This window comes from Panthera leo, chromosome A2 (assembly GCF_018350215.1).
Source record: "Panthera leo isolate Ple1 chromosome A2, P.leo_Ple1_pat1.1, whole genome shotgun sequence".
Lineage (NCBI taxonomy): Eukaryota > Metazoa > Chordata > Mammalia > Carnivora > Felidae > Panthera > Panthera leo.
This window is the reverse complement of record NC_056680.1, coordinates 167,550,778-167,566,651: the sequence shown is the minus strand read 5'-3', so window position 1 is coordinate 167,566,651 and position 15,874 is coordinate 167,550,778. Positions and strand designations below refer to the sequence as shown.

The following is a 15,874-nucleotide window of genomic DNA, read 5'->3' as shown; positions in this document are numbered from 1 at the left end:
TCCACCTAAAGCTGACACAAACCACTGAGAAAAGTACAACTGTGGATTTACTGCATGAATTAGTTTGACTGCCTACTTTTTATGTGGACTAGAAATAGATAAACCAAGGTATTTTGTGCAATTTCTTTTTACCATCCAAATGAGAAATTTGACCCTACTGTTAACATTTTATTACAGGATTGACAGGTTCTGAGAGAAACATTCCCCTCTCCTGTTTTTAACCTTGAATACTTTCTTTGTAGAAGCAGCTATTAGGAGAAAGAATCCCAGTATCTCAGAAAAAAACTATTAAGATTTCTTGGCTCTAATTTTTCTGATCTGCATGCATACTGAGCCTCTGGGGAAGGTGGGAGAAGGGCAGATTAGAACTGGGGGGTTGTGAGGAAATATAGAGAGGTAGCTTTTATGATAACCCTTCTGGAAAATAGGTAAAGAAGTTTATAAAAAGATTGGAGGCACAAATTTATGTTGGTACCAATTTACATTTGAGTCATTTTCTCACTGATAAGTTCAGCAGCCAATCTGCCAGAATGCTCAGAACTCCTCACTGGTATGTTTACCAAGAGGTAATAAGAACCCTGCAAGATAGATGACTTAAAGTTGAAAATATTTGAAATCCTTTCATTTGGAAGTTTTGTCCAATGTGAGTATTCAGTACTGTCTCTAATGCCTTTTTTCTCATCATAATTATATAGTATTTAGAAATTGTAGTGGTTTTCTTTTCTCCAGGTCCTCTCCACTTGATCTCAGCAGGCCATACACAGGTTATTGGCTGTGTCTGTCAGGATAGGGAAGCAGTGCATAGAGAGAATTGTAAATGTCCACTTGATCCAAGGTCAAGAGAGTGAGGACAGTTTCTGACACTCTCTCTTGCACTGACGTCCCATACTTGTGCCTTCGTCGATAGCATTTCCAAATCCAAGTCATTCTGTACCTTGGAACCTTAGACTCCCTTTGGTTGATTTGTGTGCTAACCAGACTTTTTCTGGGTAATTTTAACTTGCTGCAAGATTCTTTCCATTTGTATCGATTTTAAGATTAATCAGTATGCAGACAAAACAATAGTGAACATTTGAAGATTTTTAGTTAGTGTCTCCCCAGCTCATGAACTCTTTGAACGCAGGTCAAGTCTGTTTAAGTAAACCTGTGGTGTAGTACTTCCAGGCAAAGGTATGTGTTGATTGCTTTACAAGGTTTCCTGAAAACAGAGTTTCTCTTGTGATACAACGAATAAAGTATAGGTGTCTCATGTTTTCTTAGAACCTGTGGTTCTGTTCTAGTCTTGCCCCATTTGTTCCTGGTTTTTGAGATGTTAATTTTAGATAAGAAAATAAAACTCCTGCTTAGGCTTTTTCAATTTGTAGACGTCTATAGAACTCATTGCGTGGTGTAGGAAGGTTGGTGTTTTTGGATTGTCCCTGGGTGGTGGTTCCTGCTCCATTGTGCTGGGTGGCTGGTGAGGTAGGCCTTGCTCGGGTTTGTGCTGGTTGGGACCTCCCCCAGGTTCCAAAGGCACACTCTGAGCAGCTGTACCAGGTGGACTGAACTCCTTTACCCTTTCCCGCAAATAGTGAAAGAATTCTTTCGCTGGAACCAGTCACTGCCCCAAGTAAGAATTTGGTGAGTTTTTTTATGTTGGGTGTGTTTTTGCTGTTGGTTTTTGTTTGTTTGTTGTTGAGATAGTGCCTAAGGGACTATGCGGAGATGAGGAAGCTCAAATCCTTCTTAGGATGAGAAAGAATGTGAATAAATGAGTTTGGTGAACTTAATTGGCCAGTTTACTATTTGAAGTTTAATGACATTTGGTTTCCAAAATCACTTTATTCATTTGTCTTTTTTTTTTTTTTTTAATGTTTATTTAGAGAGAGAGAGCACTTGCGCTAATTGGGGAGGGGCAGAGAGAGACAGGGAGAGAGAGAATCATAAGCAGGCTCTGTGCAGAACCCAACACAGGCTCGATCTCACAAACTGTGAGATCTTGAAGGCTAAAATCAAGAGTCGATGCTTAAGCGAGCCACCAGGTGCTCCCATTTATCTTTTGAATATTACTTAAAAATATTAAGTCAGTCACGTTTCCAGTGTAATAGATATGTATCTTCATACTTTCCTAGGTATTGATTTTTATTCTAGACTTTTTTTTAATAAAGGAAGGAGTGAACAGCACAGATACTTCATGTTTCAGTGTTGCTAATGCAAGTGGAATTTAAAAGGATTCCCCATACGCTGGTGTACTTTTGTGGAGTTGCAGGTACTCAGTCCTCTACGGACATTGGATTGAGCAGTAAAGTCCCATACAAGTGCTAAGTATTAACGTTGTCTTCAAGGGGAGTGCTGTTTGAAGAAAAAAGACAGTCCTTTTATTTAACTTCAAGCATTAGCCCATATTATGTTTTTAATGTTCAAAAATGGGGGAAATGATTTGATTAGAAAATTCAGGTGTGCTCCAGCCAGCTGCATCCCTTATGCTTCAGCCTGTGTAACAGGGAGGACTTTCCAGCCTTCAAGTCTGGGTCTCTTCCCTCTGGCCCGTTCCCCTGCTTTTGAACAAATTAGTCATCCTCTGTGAGTCTATTTCATGGTCTGTTAGATGGAGCCACTCATTGTTCTAAGTGTGGTGAGGGTTAGACACGGTGGCTGTCTGTAGAGTTCCTGGCACACAGTTAATGTTCTGTCTTTGTATATTTGGTTTAATTTTTTTTTAAGCAAAACAACTTTGGTAATATCAACATTATATTAGAATCTAAAATATGCCTTTGTTCTTTTTAAAGGTAAGATTAAAAAGATTTCTTGGGTAGTGTCAACTTTTAAATATAATCAAAACTTAAGTAATCATACAATGATTATTTCTAGTTTGTAGAGACAATATAAATAACAAATATGAAAACTTATTTTTTAATTGGACTTATATAAAGGAGATTTAAGGGCTTTTTTGTGCTTTTTTTTTTTAAGTTCAAAGGTAAGGTTTGAAACCAAATGATACATGTTCATGGGTTCCTCTGTGATTTAGGGATATGTTTTCTATTTTCTCTATGTATCCCAGTTTTTATCTTCGATGTTTTTGCTACTTTAAATTCTGTTTGGTAGAACATAAGCAAATGTTTATGAATATGTATTAGTGAGAAGCAGATTTTTGACTTAGTAAATAGAATTAAAATTTAGTAACAGACTTCCTTCAATTTTGATATATTTTTTTTGGCACTTTGAAATAATCCCTCATAAATTAAAAACCTCAACGATTGAATGCCTTGGGATGACTCTACTGCAAGGAGACGGCTTGACGTTCAGCGTCAGCCAGCTCGCTGGTATTGAGGGCTTATTTGTGCGGCTGTTTCTCTGCCTACTGTTTCTGATAGTTCCAGAATACGTTGTGGGCACTGCAAAAGTGTTTCCTCGAATGCTAATCTTCCATCATTTCTCTCCTGACCATTCCAGCGTTGACCCATTCATTGCCTGTAGAATAAAATCAACACTCCTTTGCGTGGCATAGAAAATATTTCAGGCTGTTCCTGACCTGGTTTTTCAGCTTCAGCATTTACCATTCTGTCCATGTTCAAATCCAGCAAGAGTAAATTGTGTATGCCATTATTTTTGCTTAGACTAGGCTCTTCTTTGCATAGCAAACCCCAAGTAATTTTTCCAAACCCATGTCACATGCTGTGTTCTTCCCATATCTCTGGTGGACTCTTCCAGGCAGCATCAGATCCTCCCCTGGCCCCAGATCTTCTCTCACGGACTGGTGGTCACACCTTTCCACACCAGTCCACTCCACCAGCTGTGAGCTTCCCAAGGACAGTCGTATGTCTAAGTCTGTGTCATATGCCTAGCTCAGGCCAGAGCCAGAAGTAACTGCTCAAAAACCGGCTGCTTCATTCAGCCTCTTCTTCAACAAGAACAGTCTATACATGTGCAAGTATATTAAAGACTAGCACAGGGACAGAAATGCAGTAACAAAACCAGAATTCACACCAGTCAACCTGTATTTCTGTTCTGGTGCATGATGGTGAGTAGAGAAGCTTTATTATTACATAAATGTAAATTCTGTAGGCAATTTGTGGGACTGGTGTGTGTTTGCAAGAAAGAAACAATAGCTTTATAGCATTACTCTGGCTTTAAGTGTGACAGAATGAATAGGAATTTGCTAGCACATTGGCAGACCTAATTTGAGAAATACCAGTGAACTTAGAGAAATCAAACAATGTTAGAAAAGGCACATGTTTTCATTTTGGAACTTTTTTTTTTTTTTTTTTTGCAGAAGTCATTTATCCCATTTAATCAACTGCTTAGAAATGGGATTGCTGGGTCACAAGGGTAAATATACGTATATGAAATTTTATCATTACTACTTAAGTGTCGTGGCTCTTCCATGCAAATACTAAATAGAAACAGTCTTTAAATTGCTCGCTTCTTAGTTTTAGAAATAGTGGGTCTGGTAATCGTGTTTTATTGTGAATTGCTATCATGCTTGTTGAACTTTGCTGTCAGCTGTTTCAGGACTTGTACTGTATTTGACCTCTAGAGTCTAGATGAGTAGGTCACTATTAAACACAAAATTTTCTACTTCTGACTTAGTACTTCATACAGTTTTTTTAAAGTTTATTTTGAGAGAGGGCGCATGCAGACGCATGCACAAGTTGGGGTGGGTCAGAGAGAGAGAGGGAGCTTGGTCCACACACTGCAAGATCATGAACCGAGCTGAAATCAGGAGTCAGATGCTCCCCCGACTAAGCCACCCAGGTGCCCCAGTACTTCATACAATTTAAGGCATATAATCTGAGGTTTAGGCTTTGCTCTTTGATTGGAGTATGTCCTGCTGAGAATTTAGTAGACTCTGTGGATTAACTGTCTTCATAGCACTTTCAACATCCTTTAGCAATAAAGTAGTCAGGAGCAGGGGCAGACAAATCTGGTTTTTTATCCCCAGTCAGTCAGTAGCTATCCTGTATATTGGGGAAGTTAATGGTTCCTGTGTGTAGATTGTTGTAAGAATGAACTCAGATAACGTACATTGATAGCTTAGCACAGAACCTGCCACGCACACAGCAGCACATGATACTGCCCTGGCAGTTACTTTGAGTGTACTTGGGTTTGAGTGAAGAGTGATGGTGCCCTCACAGATTTCCCGGAAACCCAGTTGGAGGGAGATTTGTTACCTCAGCCATCCAAGGACCAGGTCTTCAACACCTGCCTTCCTTCACCTGCTCCTCTGAACCTTTTATATGAAAGGCTTTGAAGGGAGCTTATTCTTATCGACCACCTCATTCTTTGATCTTAACCTTCTTGGTTTTGTGGACTCTGAAAATCTGGTAGTGTGGCCTGCAGATTTGCATGCACTCAGCCTTGTGCATGTGGCCTCCCAGACAAGGCCCTCATCTTTGAAGTGGGTAGAAAATCTAGATTAGTCGAAGCTTTCTCTGTGTGAGGCATTGTACTTAGGATACCTGTTTATGGGGTTTCAGAACTTAGCACGAATTGAGTTTTTCAAAGAAACTAAGGAATCGTAAAAAAAGTAAGAATCACTATAAACACATTTTACCCCTGAGGAGTAGTAGGAAAACCTTTGCACTAAACTGTGGAGAAACAGTTTCTCTGAGATTTGTAGGCTTTGTAAGGGGACTCTCTACCAGTTAGCACAAAGGAACTGGCTGCCTACCGCCTGCTCACGGAAAAAGGATGCGGCCCATCTGGCCCAGGTGTGTCTGGCAGGACCTGATGTCTGTGTCTTGGTTATTGAGGAACATGGGCCGTCTGTGCATAGAGATGCTGGTGCCAGCCTGTCACGAGCCTGCCATGTTCTCGGTAGGGTGGGACCTCCAACGTGTGTTGTGGGTGCTGATTGTCGGCATCACAGCCTAAGACCACAACAGATAAGGGCCTTGTTTTCACAGATGGAGTTGCAGTTATTTACTGGAGATGAGGTATAAATGAACAGTTTGTGTTGTCACTTCGTAAAACTCGGGAGCAAAGAAAAGATCTGAAAACAGGTAAAAGGAATGCTTCAGTAGCAGATTAAATTCATCTTGCTGTAATGTTTTCAAAGGACACTTGACATTGGGAATATTTCTTTATGAAGCAGAGCAGCGGTTCAAGTTTCGTAGAACTGATGCCATGGACCGCCTGTGCACGCCCCTCTCATTGACATCGTAGCATCCCCGTCTCGCTGTCACCTATAAGCCCGTGTGGTCCTAAGGATCGTCTTGTCGTGGATAGTTGTTATTTCTATTGAGTGTGGAATGATAAAGAATTTTAAACTAATTCCAACACTACATTGAGGTTTTACACTTCACATAACATTTTACGTGAAAGTACAGCCCAAAGAACTTACAGTAATTTCAGTAATTTTCTAAATAGAAACAGATGTCTCTGGAAAGCAAAATAGGATTTGAGGCAAGTCTTTGATCTGCTGTTTGATAAACGTGTAGGAGTTTATGGTCTCGAGTGAGGTAATTGAAACGCGGCTCCTGTGTGTGAGTCCTTAGCTCTGGTAGCCCCACGCAGTTTAGCTGGGAAACCAGGCCAAGCCTCCCTGGGAAGCGGGCGGAGGCAGTCACAGCATCTCTAGAAGAGGCAGGCCTGCGGAGGGTGTTGATGATGGTGTCGTTTACTTAGAAATCTAGAAGGAGGAACACATCTACAGTGAAGTAGTTCTGGCTGTCCCCAAATAGGTGCTCAGCACGTGCTTTTCGGTCCTTTCTGTCACCAGTGTGGCTGGTTGGATTCAGCAGGGAAGGGCAGAAGGGAAGGCAACCTCACAAGAAATTGCTACGTTGAACCACAGCTGAAGACCTGCCTGAAGGCCTGGTACTCTGGAGTGGCAGCCACCTGTTGCATTCCTGGTCTACTTTGCTATAATGTGAAGAAATGGCAGAATACAGCCTGCGGATGAGTACACGTGTTCCCTAGTCCCAGTCTAGCAAGCCTTGCAACCCTCCCCAGCCAGCCCCAAATGTCTTAGTTCTTGGCGGAAAGTATAGTCCCTTTGGTACTACAGTTCCACTCGGGTCAGGTAGGCCTCTCCAGGCAACATGTCGTCTGGATTTAAGCAACCTTTGCCAACACTTCTCTTTGCCAAATCTCTCTTCTTGAGCGTCGTCCTTTTTCTTAATTCTGGAAAGTTGCCATCCCTTCGGTTTGGTCCCAGAATGGATTCAAGCTGACTGATGTAGAAACTGTTGTTTCAGTTCCTTCTAGCCCACCGTCATGGTCCAGGCGCATTGAATTTGTGGTGAGAAGGAGTGGGCAGCTCCGGCCTGCGGACACAGAGGAACAGGGAGAACCTGCCATGGCCTCTCCTGTGGAACAGTGTGGCGGGGACAGTGCAGTGACCACGGCCTCCAACGAGGACCCAGTTGCTGCTGGGCCCCATTCAGTGATGTATTCCTCAGGGCCAGGCACGACAGGTGGGGTTGGTTCTCAGAGAACCACGTTCTTGGGAATCTTCCCCCCTGTCACCCACAACCAGAACATTCCCTGACCAGCTCCTCTCAGCCATAGCGTGGGGTACGGGGTTTGTGTTTCACGGACTGCTGCGCCTGTCTTCTTTAGGAAAGTGAGCGTGGCAGTTCCAGAAATCAGAATATTTCTCTGAACACATCTCAGTCACCCTTACAAAGCTGCTTGTGACCCATTGAACATCTAAGCCAAAAATACCATTTTCAGAATGTTAGTATGGTCTGTATGCTCTTCTTTCTTTGAGGGAGTGAGTACATAGCGTTTCTCAGAGGAGAACTCCCTACCAAAACAGCTTTAGCCTTCCTTTGCAAGGGGGTTTTATTTTAATGGCAAAGAAAATACTTCTCCACCTTTTTTCTAAATAGGTTTATTTCTGTCTCTGCAAGTGCTCATTCTCTCCAGTATACAGGCCCTACTCGTGGAGGACTGTAATCAGTATTCATTTGGGAGATAGTGTGAGAGGAGCCAAATGAGGAAACGCATCTGCCGGCTGGTTTGGGCCAAAAGAGGAAGGCAGGAGGGAGAGGTGGGTTCTCGAAGGCTGGGAGTCTGGATGTCTGGAGGGCTGATGGCAGTGCCGGCGATGGCAGGGAGAAACCCGTGTCTTACAGAGGAGATGGCATGGAATCGCTCCCTGATGTTCCGGACTCCAGTGCACTCTCCGTGGGGCCTCACAGATTCAAAGAAGGGACTGTAGCCTTGGTGGTCATTAGACTTTTCTGCCTCAAAGTGTTGTTGGGATGTAAAGAGCTGGAGTGTCACACATTTCAGTGTCTCCTCAGAAGCTGTTGTGCGCGCTTCAGGGCAGGGCGTTGTAAAGACGCATTACGTGAACAGTAGGCGAACAATAAGAGTGTTCAGTAGCCTGTGTGACATTTTATAAACAGTTGGGAGTCAATAAGTCATGTGTGTGTGTGTTTCTCTTAGGTTCATTTTCCAGACACTGAGAGAGCAGAATGGCTAAATAAGGTAAGAGTAGAATATACCGAATACCAGATTGTCCGTGGGATTAGAGGGCGAGGGGCCATCTTTCCCTTTTTGGCAATTTGGATGTTGACGATGTGTGAGCTCATTTGGACTTGGTTGGCTTCCGCTCCCCCCAAAATTGAGTCATAACTGATACATTCCTAAATAGTGAAAACTGTGTCTTTAACATGAAAAAATTAATGATATATTCATAGTTGTGTATTTGGCCTTGTGTCTACTTCCCTGATTGGCTAGTGCTCGAGTCTATTTCATAATAATTATAGGCAACATTTTTGAAAATATTAAGAAAAGGGAAATAATTCTCAAGAAATTTAATAATAGATTAATAATTTTAAAAGTTATTTTTAAAGATCACATACTTTGAAGTAGATCTCCTTTTTCCCTATATTTTATATATCCTTAGAACTATAGAGTAAAAACTAATGTAGATTAATGATTCTTTTATAGCACCAAAAGTTAGTCCATCATTAAAGAAAACTCTTTAATGTTTTATTAAGCCCTATACGGTTTTACGTTTTTAGCAATAAGTTGAAACCACAGGGTTTTCTGATTTTTTTTTTATAGCAATTTTAAATGTGCTGGTATGATTAAATGGAATGCTTAACCAGAATAACTAATTCCTGAGACATATTAGTTGGTCAGTAGTTTATTGTTGTACATTTTTGAAGTTCAGATCATGTTGATTTTGCATACCAAAAGGAGACACCCCCTTTTAATTTTCAAAAATGCTGGTAAACTGTAGGGGTGTAATTTTTCCTGATGACTTAAGTACATTATTATTTATGTGTTATAGCATCTTGTTTGATATGAGTTCTTTCTTCTTTACAGACCGTAAAACACATGTGGCCTTTTATTTGCCAGTTTATAGAGAAGTTGTTTCGAGAAACCATAGAGCCAGCTGTGCGAGGAGCAAACACCCACCTCAGCACCTTTAGTTTCACAAAAGTTGATGTGGGTCAGCAGGTCAGTTTCTTCTTAAGTATTCTTTCTTGTGCTATGAACACTTAAAAGTTTATTTATTTATTTTGAGAGCGAGGGCAAGCACAAGCCAGGGAAGGTCAGAGAAGGAGGAGAGACAGAATCCCAAGCAGTCTCTGCAACATCAGTGCAGAGCCCGATGCAGGGCTCAAACCCACGAACCATGAGATCATGACCTGAACTGAGATCAAGAATCCAACACTTAACCGACTCTGCCACCCAGGCGCCCCCACGTTGCTGTGAAAACTTTTAAAAATGTATTAAGCTATTTCCAATTATTTTCTAGAGAAAATTGCTCTAGAAAGCAGCCTGGGGAAGTTCTGGAAGGGTGTCTCTGCAGCTCCTCCCAGGTCTGCCTCCCATGGGATGCCCTCCCTTGTCTTTTGTGAGGTCCTCACTTGCCCTCATTCTTCCACTGTGGTCTTTGGCCAGTTCGGTTTCCTTGGTTGGTTTCTCTCAGTTCCAGCGTTTCTTTCTACCTCACATCTTTCTGTCAGAATTACCTTTGCACAGTTTTTCACAATTTATCTAGTTGGAAAGGGAGTTTGATATATGAATTCATACTAAAAGTTTAATAATCGACAACAAGCTTAACATGTTTACCCCCTCAAGATCTTTACAAACAACGATTAAGGACTCCCAACACCAGGCTTATAGAATCACATTAATTATATTGATGCAGGGAAAGAAAAATTTTGTTACTGGAATCATACAAAGAAAAACTCCTAATTCCTAATATTACTTCTGGTGAAAGCCTCAAGACAACAGCTAAATTAGTTGCTCATGGCAAGCTTCCTTTTTATTTTTGTAAGTCAGTGTTTACAATGATTACTAACAGTTCAATGTAACATTTTTTTAATTGAGGTGTAATTGACATATAACTTTCCTGTTGTACTTCCCAAGGTAACATTGTTTTATATGCCTAATGAAAATTCAGAATTCAGTAATATTTTTAAACACACACACGCACACGCACACACAGCGTACACACATTTGGAGCACATACAGTAGAGCCAGAGAGCACAGTGTCACCGTATGCTTCAGGTCAGATGTCTTTGCTTCAGCCCCTCAGGGATTTGATAAATGTGGCCAAGGAGTGTCTGACCTGGTGACCTGGTGGCTGCGTTGTGTTTATCAGTGTCCCCAGGCTCATCCCCATCCTATACTCCCAGGCTGTCAGTCACCTTCCTCCATCAGAAGTGATTTTCTGCATACAGAGAACTCTTCCATCTTACCTGCTGTTACTCAGCATCTGGGGTCTCCACTGCAGGCGACTGTGTTGTGCTGGGCTGTTTTTCCTCTTGGCCGTGAGGTTTCCAAATAGGTTACAAGCCTGGGGTCTGCTCAGTCCTGTTGTTCAAGCGCACACGTGCCTGCACAGGACACCTTTATAACACTTCCCTTCAGTATTTACTTCACCGTCTCTGACCTGAAAGGGTCACAGCAGATAGGAAAGCACGATTACACGGTCGAGTGCCATGTGAACTTGAAGCAGGCATCGGATCGCACACTTTTTCGTAAAGGGCCATTGAGGCATATTCTCCCCGCCCCCCCAACTTCTTTTATAACCCTTTAAAAATGTAAAAACCTTTCTTAGCCAAAGGCTAAATTTAACTTGCAGGCCCTGGTTCACAGTCCCCTGATGTCAGATTATACGCCTGTGTTTGTGGAGAGTTAGAATTCTGGTCCCAGCTGGGTTTGTTTTAGGGAGAATTATGTTCATTTTCTATTACACGCACTTTAAATCTGATTGTGAGATTATCACCCAACGCAGACCTCTAAACTAAGGGAATCTTACCTGATGCGGACATTTAAGCTAAGGATCCTAAGCCACCTATACCCCATTTTCACTCATCAACATAGCGGGTTGAACCATGTTCTTTGTAATTCAACAGTCTGTACATGTTTGAGCCAGTATCATTGGGGGAAAGGCCGGGAACCCAAGATAGTAGGAAGTGTAGGAAAGACTTAGAGTTTAATCCTGTGGCCAGTTGTGGGGTGAGATGTTAGGGCACCTAAGCTGCTTCAGTAAGCGTAGTACTCTTAAAGTATTTCTTCAGCTTGAGTGTTTGATGCCCAAATGGGAGATTGAGAACTTTCCTAGAAGTGATCTCAATGTGATAAAATGGGAGAAGGTTTGGAAGTGGTGTTACAGCTGGGCCCTTGAAATATGACATTTATTACAATCTGCCTTTTCTTTTTACAGTCATGTGATTCTGTCTCTGTCTCAGGTAATAGGTGTTAAAATTATACCTACAGCCAGTATTTTTCATTTACTCAAAAGCTCCATTGTGGTGAAAATCCTAAGAAATGAAAAATTATAAGACATGAAGAAAAAACAGAAAGGAAGTTACGTTTCAAACCATGTAAGGACAGAGTAGAGGGAAAGGATCAAAGTAAACTGGGAGAAACAAGGGGCCGTGGGGCTTGACTAAGCACTCACTGTGTGCCAGGCGCATTTCCTTACGTCCTTTGATTTCGCGGTAACCTCGTTAAATAGATGCCGCTAGGACCCATACTTCACAGATGAGGACACGGAAAAACGGAAGCTACGTAAGTTGCCCAAAGTGGAACATCGAGTACACTGTGAATGCAGAACTGTAATTCCTGTAGCGTGGGGCTAAACTTGTTCTCATCTCTCTGCCATTTGGGTTTATTTTTCACCCTCCCTGCATTTTAAAACAAGCTGCCTCTTGTTTCAGCCACTCAGGATCAATGGTGTGAAGGTGTACACTGAAAATGTGGACAAAAGGCAAATTATTTTGGACCTTCAAATTAGGTAAGTTTTTATCTGTGTCATAGTTAATGACATATAATGTTACTTAGCTAGACCCATAAAGTGGAGGCTATAATGAGCACTCTTCTTACCTGCTGTTTGGTGGATTTTTTTTAATTTTATTTTTTTGTTTATTTTTGAGGGAGAGACAGAGTGTGAGCGGGGGAGGGGCAGAGAGAGAGGGAGACACAGAATCCGAAACAGGATCCAGGCTCCGAGCTGTCGACACAGAGCCCGACGAGGGGCTCAAACTCACAAACCGTGAGATCATGACCTGAGCCGAAGTCGGAAGCTTAACCGACTGAGCCACCCAGGCACCCCCGGTGGATTTTGACTAAACTGTTAAAGACCCACATTTATTTATTTTCTGCATCTTAATTCCTAATAGCCTAGATAATTGCCAATTGTAAGTATGTTAAACTTTAAAAAATTGAACACACTACAAGAAAACTACAGACCCATATCCTTTATGAACGTTGATGTCAAAATCTTCAACAAAATACCAGCAAAGTGAATTCACCAACATATTAAAAGAATTATACACTGTGACCAAGTGGAATTTATTTCCAGGGTGCAAGGATGGTTCAACATATGAAAATGAACCAAGCACCGCATTAACAGAATGAATGACCATCTCTGTTGATGTAGAAAAAGCATTTGACAAAATTCCATATTCTTTCATAATAAAAACACTCAACAAACTGAGAACAGAAGAAAACCACTTCAGTGTAATAAAAGGCATATGTGAGAACCCAACAGCAAACATCATCCTCAGTGGTGCAAGACCAAGCTTTTCTTCCAAGACCAGGAGCAGGTGCGTCCACATTCACTGCTTCGTGGCACTGGAAGTCCTTTCCAGAGCCACTAGGTAAGAAGAAAAAGAAAAGGCATCCAGGTTGGAATGGAAGAAGTAAAATTGTCTCTGTTCACAGGTGATACGATCTTTCATGTAGAAAACCCTAAGGATTCACAAAAAAAACCTCTTTAGAATTAGTAAACAAATTTAGCAAAGTAGCAGAATATAAAGTCTGCACACACACACAAATCGGTTACATTCTATACACTAACCATGCACAATCCAAAAAATCAAGAGAAAAATCTCATTTACACTAGAATCAAAAAGAATACTTAGGAATAACCTGACAAGGTAAAAGACTTGTACAAAGAAAACTACAAAACATTGCTGTGAGAAATTACAGAAAACATAAGTAAATGGAAGCAGCCCATGTTCTTCATTTGGGAAACTTAATATTATTAAAAATCAACACTAAAAACAATCTGTAGAATTAGTGCCGTCCGTATAATCACATATCTGATAAGGGATTAAGATCTAGAATATATAAAGAACTTCTAAAATTCAACAATAGCAAAAACAACCCAATTCAAAAGTGGACAAAGGTCTTGAATAGACATTTCTCCAAAGAAGATATACAAATGGACAATAAACACATGAAAAGATGTTCCCCTCATTGATAATCAGGGAAATGCAAATCAAAACAGTGAGATACTACCTCACACCCATTAGGATGGCTGCTATAAAACAACAGAAGACAGCAAGTGTTGGCGAGGATGTGGAGAAACGGGACCCCTTGTGCACTGTTGGTGGGAACGTAAAATGGTGAATTGCTGTTGAAACAGAATAGCTATTCCTCAAAAAATTAAACATAAAATTACCATAAGACCCAGCAATTCCACTTCTGGGTCTATACCCCAAAAAAATTGAAAACAAGGTTTCAAAGAGTATTTGTACACCCATGTTCACACCAGCAGTGTGAACTTGGTCCACTTCTGGGTCCATACCCCAAAAAAATTGAAAACAAGGTTGGTTTCAAAGAGTATTTGTACACCCATGTTCACACCAGCAGTAGCTAAAAGGTGGAAGCAACCCAGATGTTCGTTGATGAGTGAATAGATAAGGAAAATGTGGTCTGTACATGCAATGGAATATTATTCAGCTTTAAAAAAAAAAAAAAAAGGAAATCCTTCATGCTGAGCACCAGGTGGTTAAAATAAAAACTTGAAACAAAGATCAACAGGTGACTTTAGTATATAGCTAATTATCTAATACCATCTAAAGCCAAAAATAAAAAAACTTACAAGGAAATTCTGACACATGCTACAATGTGGATGAACCATAAGGACATTATGCCATGTGAAATAAGCCTGTCACAAAAAGACAAATACTGTAGGATTCCGCTTACATGGAGGTACTTAGTGTGATTACATTCATAGAGATAGGAAGTAGAAGGGCGTGTACCAGGGTGTGGGCGAGGGGAAGATGGTCGGTTGTTTAATGGGACAGAGTTTGGGTTTGTCAAGATGAAGAGAGTCCTGGAGATGGTGGTGGTGATGGTTGCACAAGATGAAGGTGTTTAACGCCTCTGAACCGTACACTTGAAAATGGTTAAGATGGGACATTTTACGTTCTATGTCTTTTCCTACGATAAAAAGTGGGAAAACCGTTAATTGAGGGCAGGCACCACACCTGGCAGATAAAGGTGGTTTTCTTTAGTTCTTGTCCTCATTCTTCGTGAATGTGCTCATGGCTTCCTGTGTCCCTGTGAGGCCTGGTAACACACTGTGCAAGGGGCAGCTGCTGAAGTGTGTCGACTGATGGACACGCTTCACACTTTTGTTTTTTTTGATCCTTGACTGAGGATCCTTTTATAATGTCATCGTTGAGTTTTTAAAGTGTATGAATATAATAAATGTAGAGTGTTGGTAACAATTACCTTTACTTTAGAAAGGAGCATTGACTGCCTCTAATGATCTGATGGAAAACCTACATCTTTAAAATACAGACACTACTGCAAACCCTGTTGTCATCTGTAGGATAAAAGAGGAAGGCCCGCTGGGTCTTCAGCTCAGCTGTGCCCTGGGACGGTCCGCTAGGCTGATAATGAGCTTCATGAGGATGGAAACTTTGAGAACAAAGTTCTCTTGTTCCAGCACTGAGGAGCGTTTCGTACACATTTATTAAACATTTGAAGGAATCAGTTAATGGATGCCGTTGTGAAGATGTAGTCTGGCTTTCATGGTTTTAGCAGCCATGACGACAGATGCAGATTATGCTGCTCAGATATTTATGTTTCTTAAAAAAATCTGCATTCCACTTTTTTGTGTGTTCCACACTGAGACCTTGATTAGATTATTGGCAGTAGAGATGGGGAAGGAGTAATTGACAGATATTAGGAAATGAAGTGATTGTATCTTAGGGTGAAGAAGAGGAAAGTTTCAATATTTTTTTTTAATGTTTATTTATTTTTGAGAGAGAGACAGAGCTCCAGCAGGGGAGGGGCAGAAAGAGAGGGGGACACAGAGAATCCAAAGCAGTTTCAGGCTCTGAGCGGTCAGCACAGAACCCGACTCGGGGCTCGAACTCACGGAGCATGAGCTCATGCCCTGAGCCGAAGTCAGCTTCACCAACTGATCTACCCAGGCGTCCCTCAGGATGGTTTTTTAACAGGTGATTGGACCAGCTAGATCCAGAATCCTGTTCAGTGAGAAGAATCTATTGGTGCTGGTTTTAACACCAGGACATAAATGTTAGAAGAATTCATCCCAGATGTTTTTCATTAGTATTTTACTTGTGTTCTTAGGCACCGTCCTTCCAGCATTTCTCAAACTTCCCGCAGACGTTCTCAGGCAGGAGCAGGAGCGTGACGTGCTACTTTGGGAGTTGAG

General features: G+C 41.4%; 1 protein-coding gene across 13 annotated transcripts in view; it reads left to right on the top strand.

Annotated features, from left to right (window-relative positions):
- The window catches only part of ESYT2 (extended synaptotagmin 2), an 81,219-nt gene that overhangs the window by 18,893 nt on the left and 46,452 nt on the right, over window positions 1–15,874 (top strand). For 6 of the 13 annotated variants that reach the window (XM_042927264.1, XM_042927261.1, XM_042927262.1 and 3 more), the window contains exons 2-6: window positions 8,377–8,418; window positions 9,265–9,399; window positions 11,621–11,645; window positions 11,915–11,967; window positions 12,117–12,193. In XM_042927264.1, the coding sequence (XP_042783198.1) occupies window positions 8,377–8,418; window positions 9,265–9,399; window positions 11,621–11,645; window positions 11,915–11,967; window positions 12,117–12,193 (332 nt within the window). Of the gene's footprint in view, window positions 1–696; window positions 1,621–4,252; window positions 4,309–5,885; window positions 5,982–7,037; window positions 7,398–7,420; window positions 7,976–8,376; window positions 8,419–9,264; window positions 9,400–11,620; window positions 11,646–11,914; window positions 11,968–12,116; window positions 12,194–15,874 lie in introns of those variants that run through there. The other 7 variants (XM_042927263.1, XM_042927266.1, XM_042927273.1 and 4 more) reach the window with 6 other exon arrangements.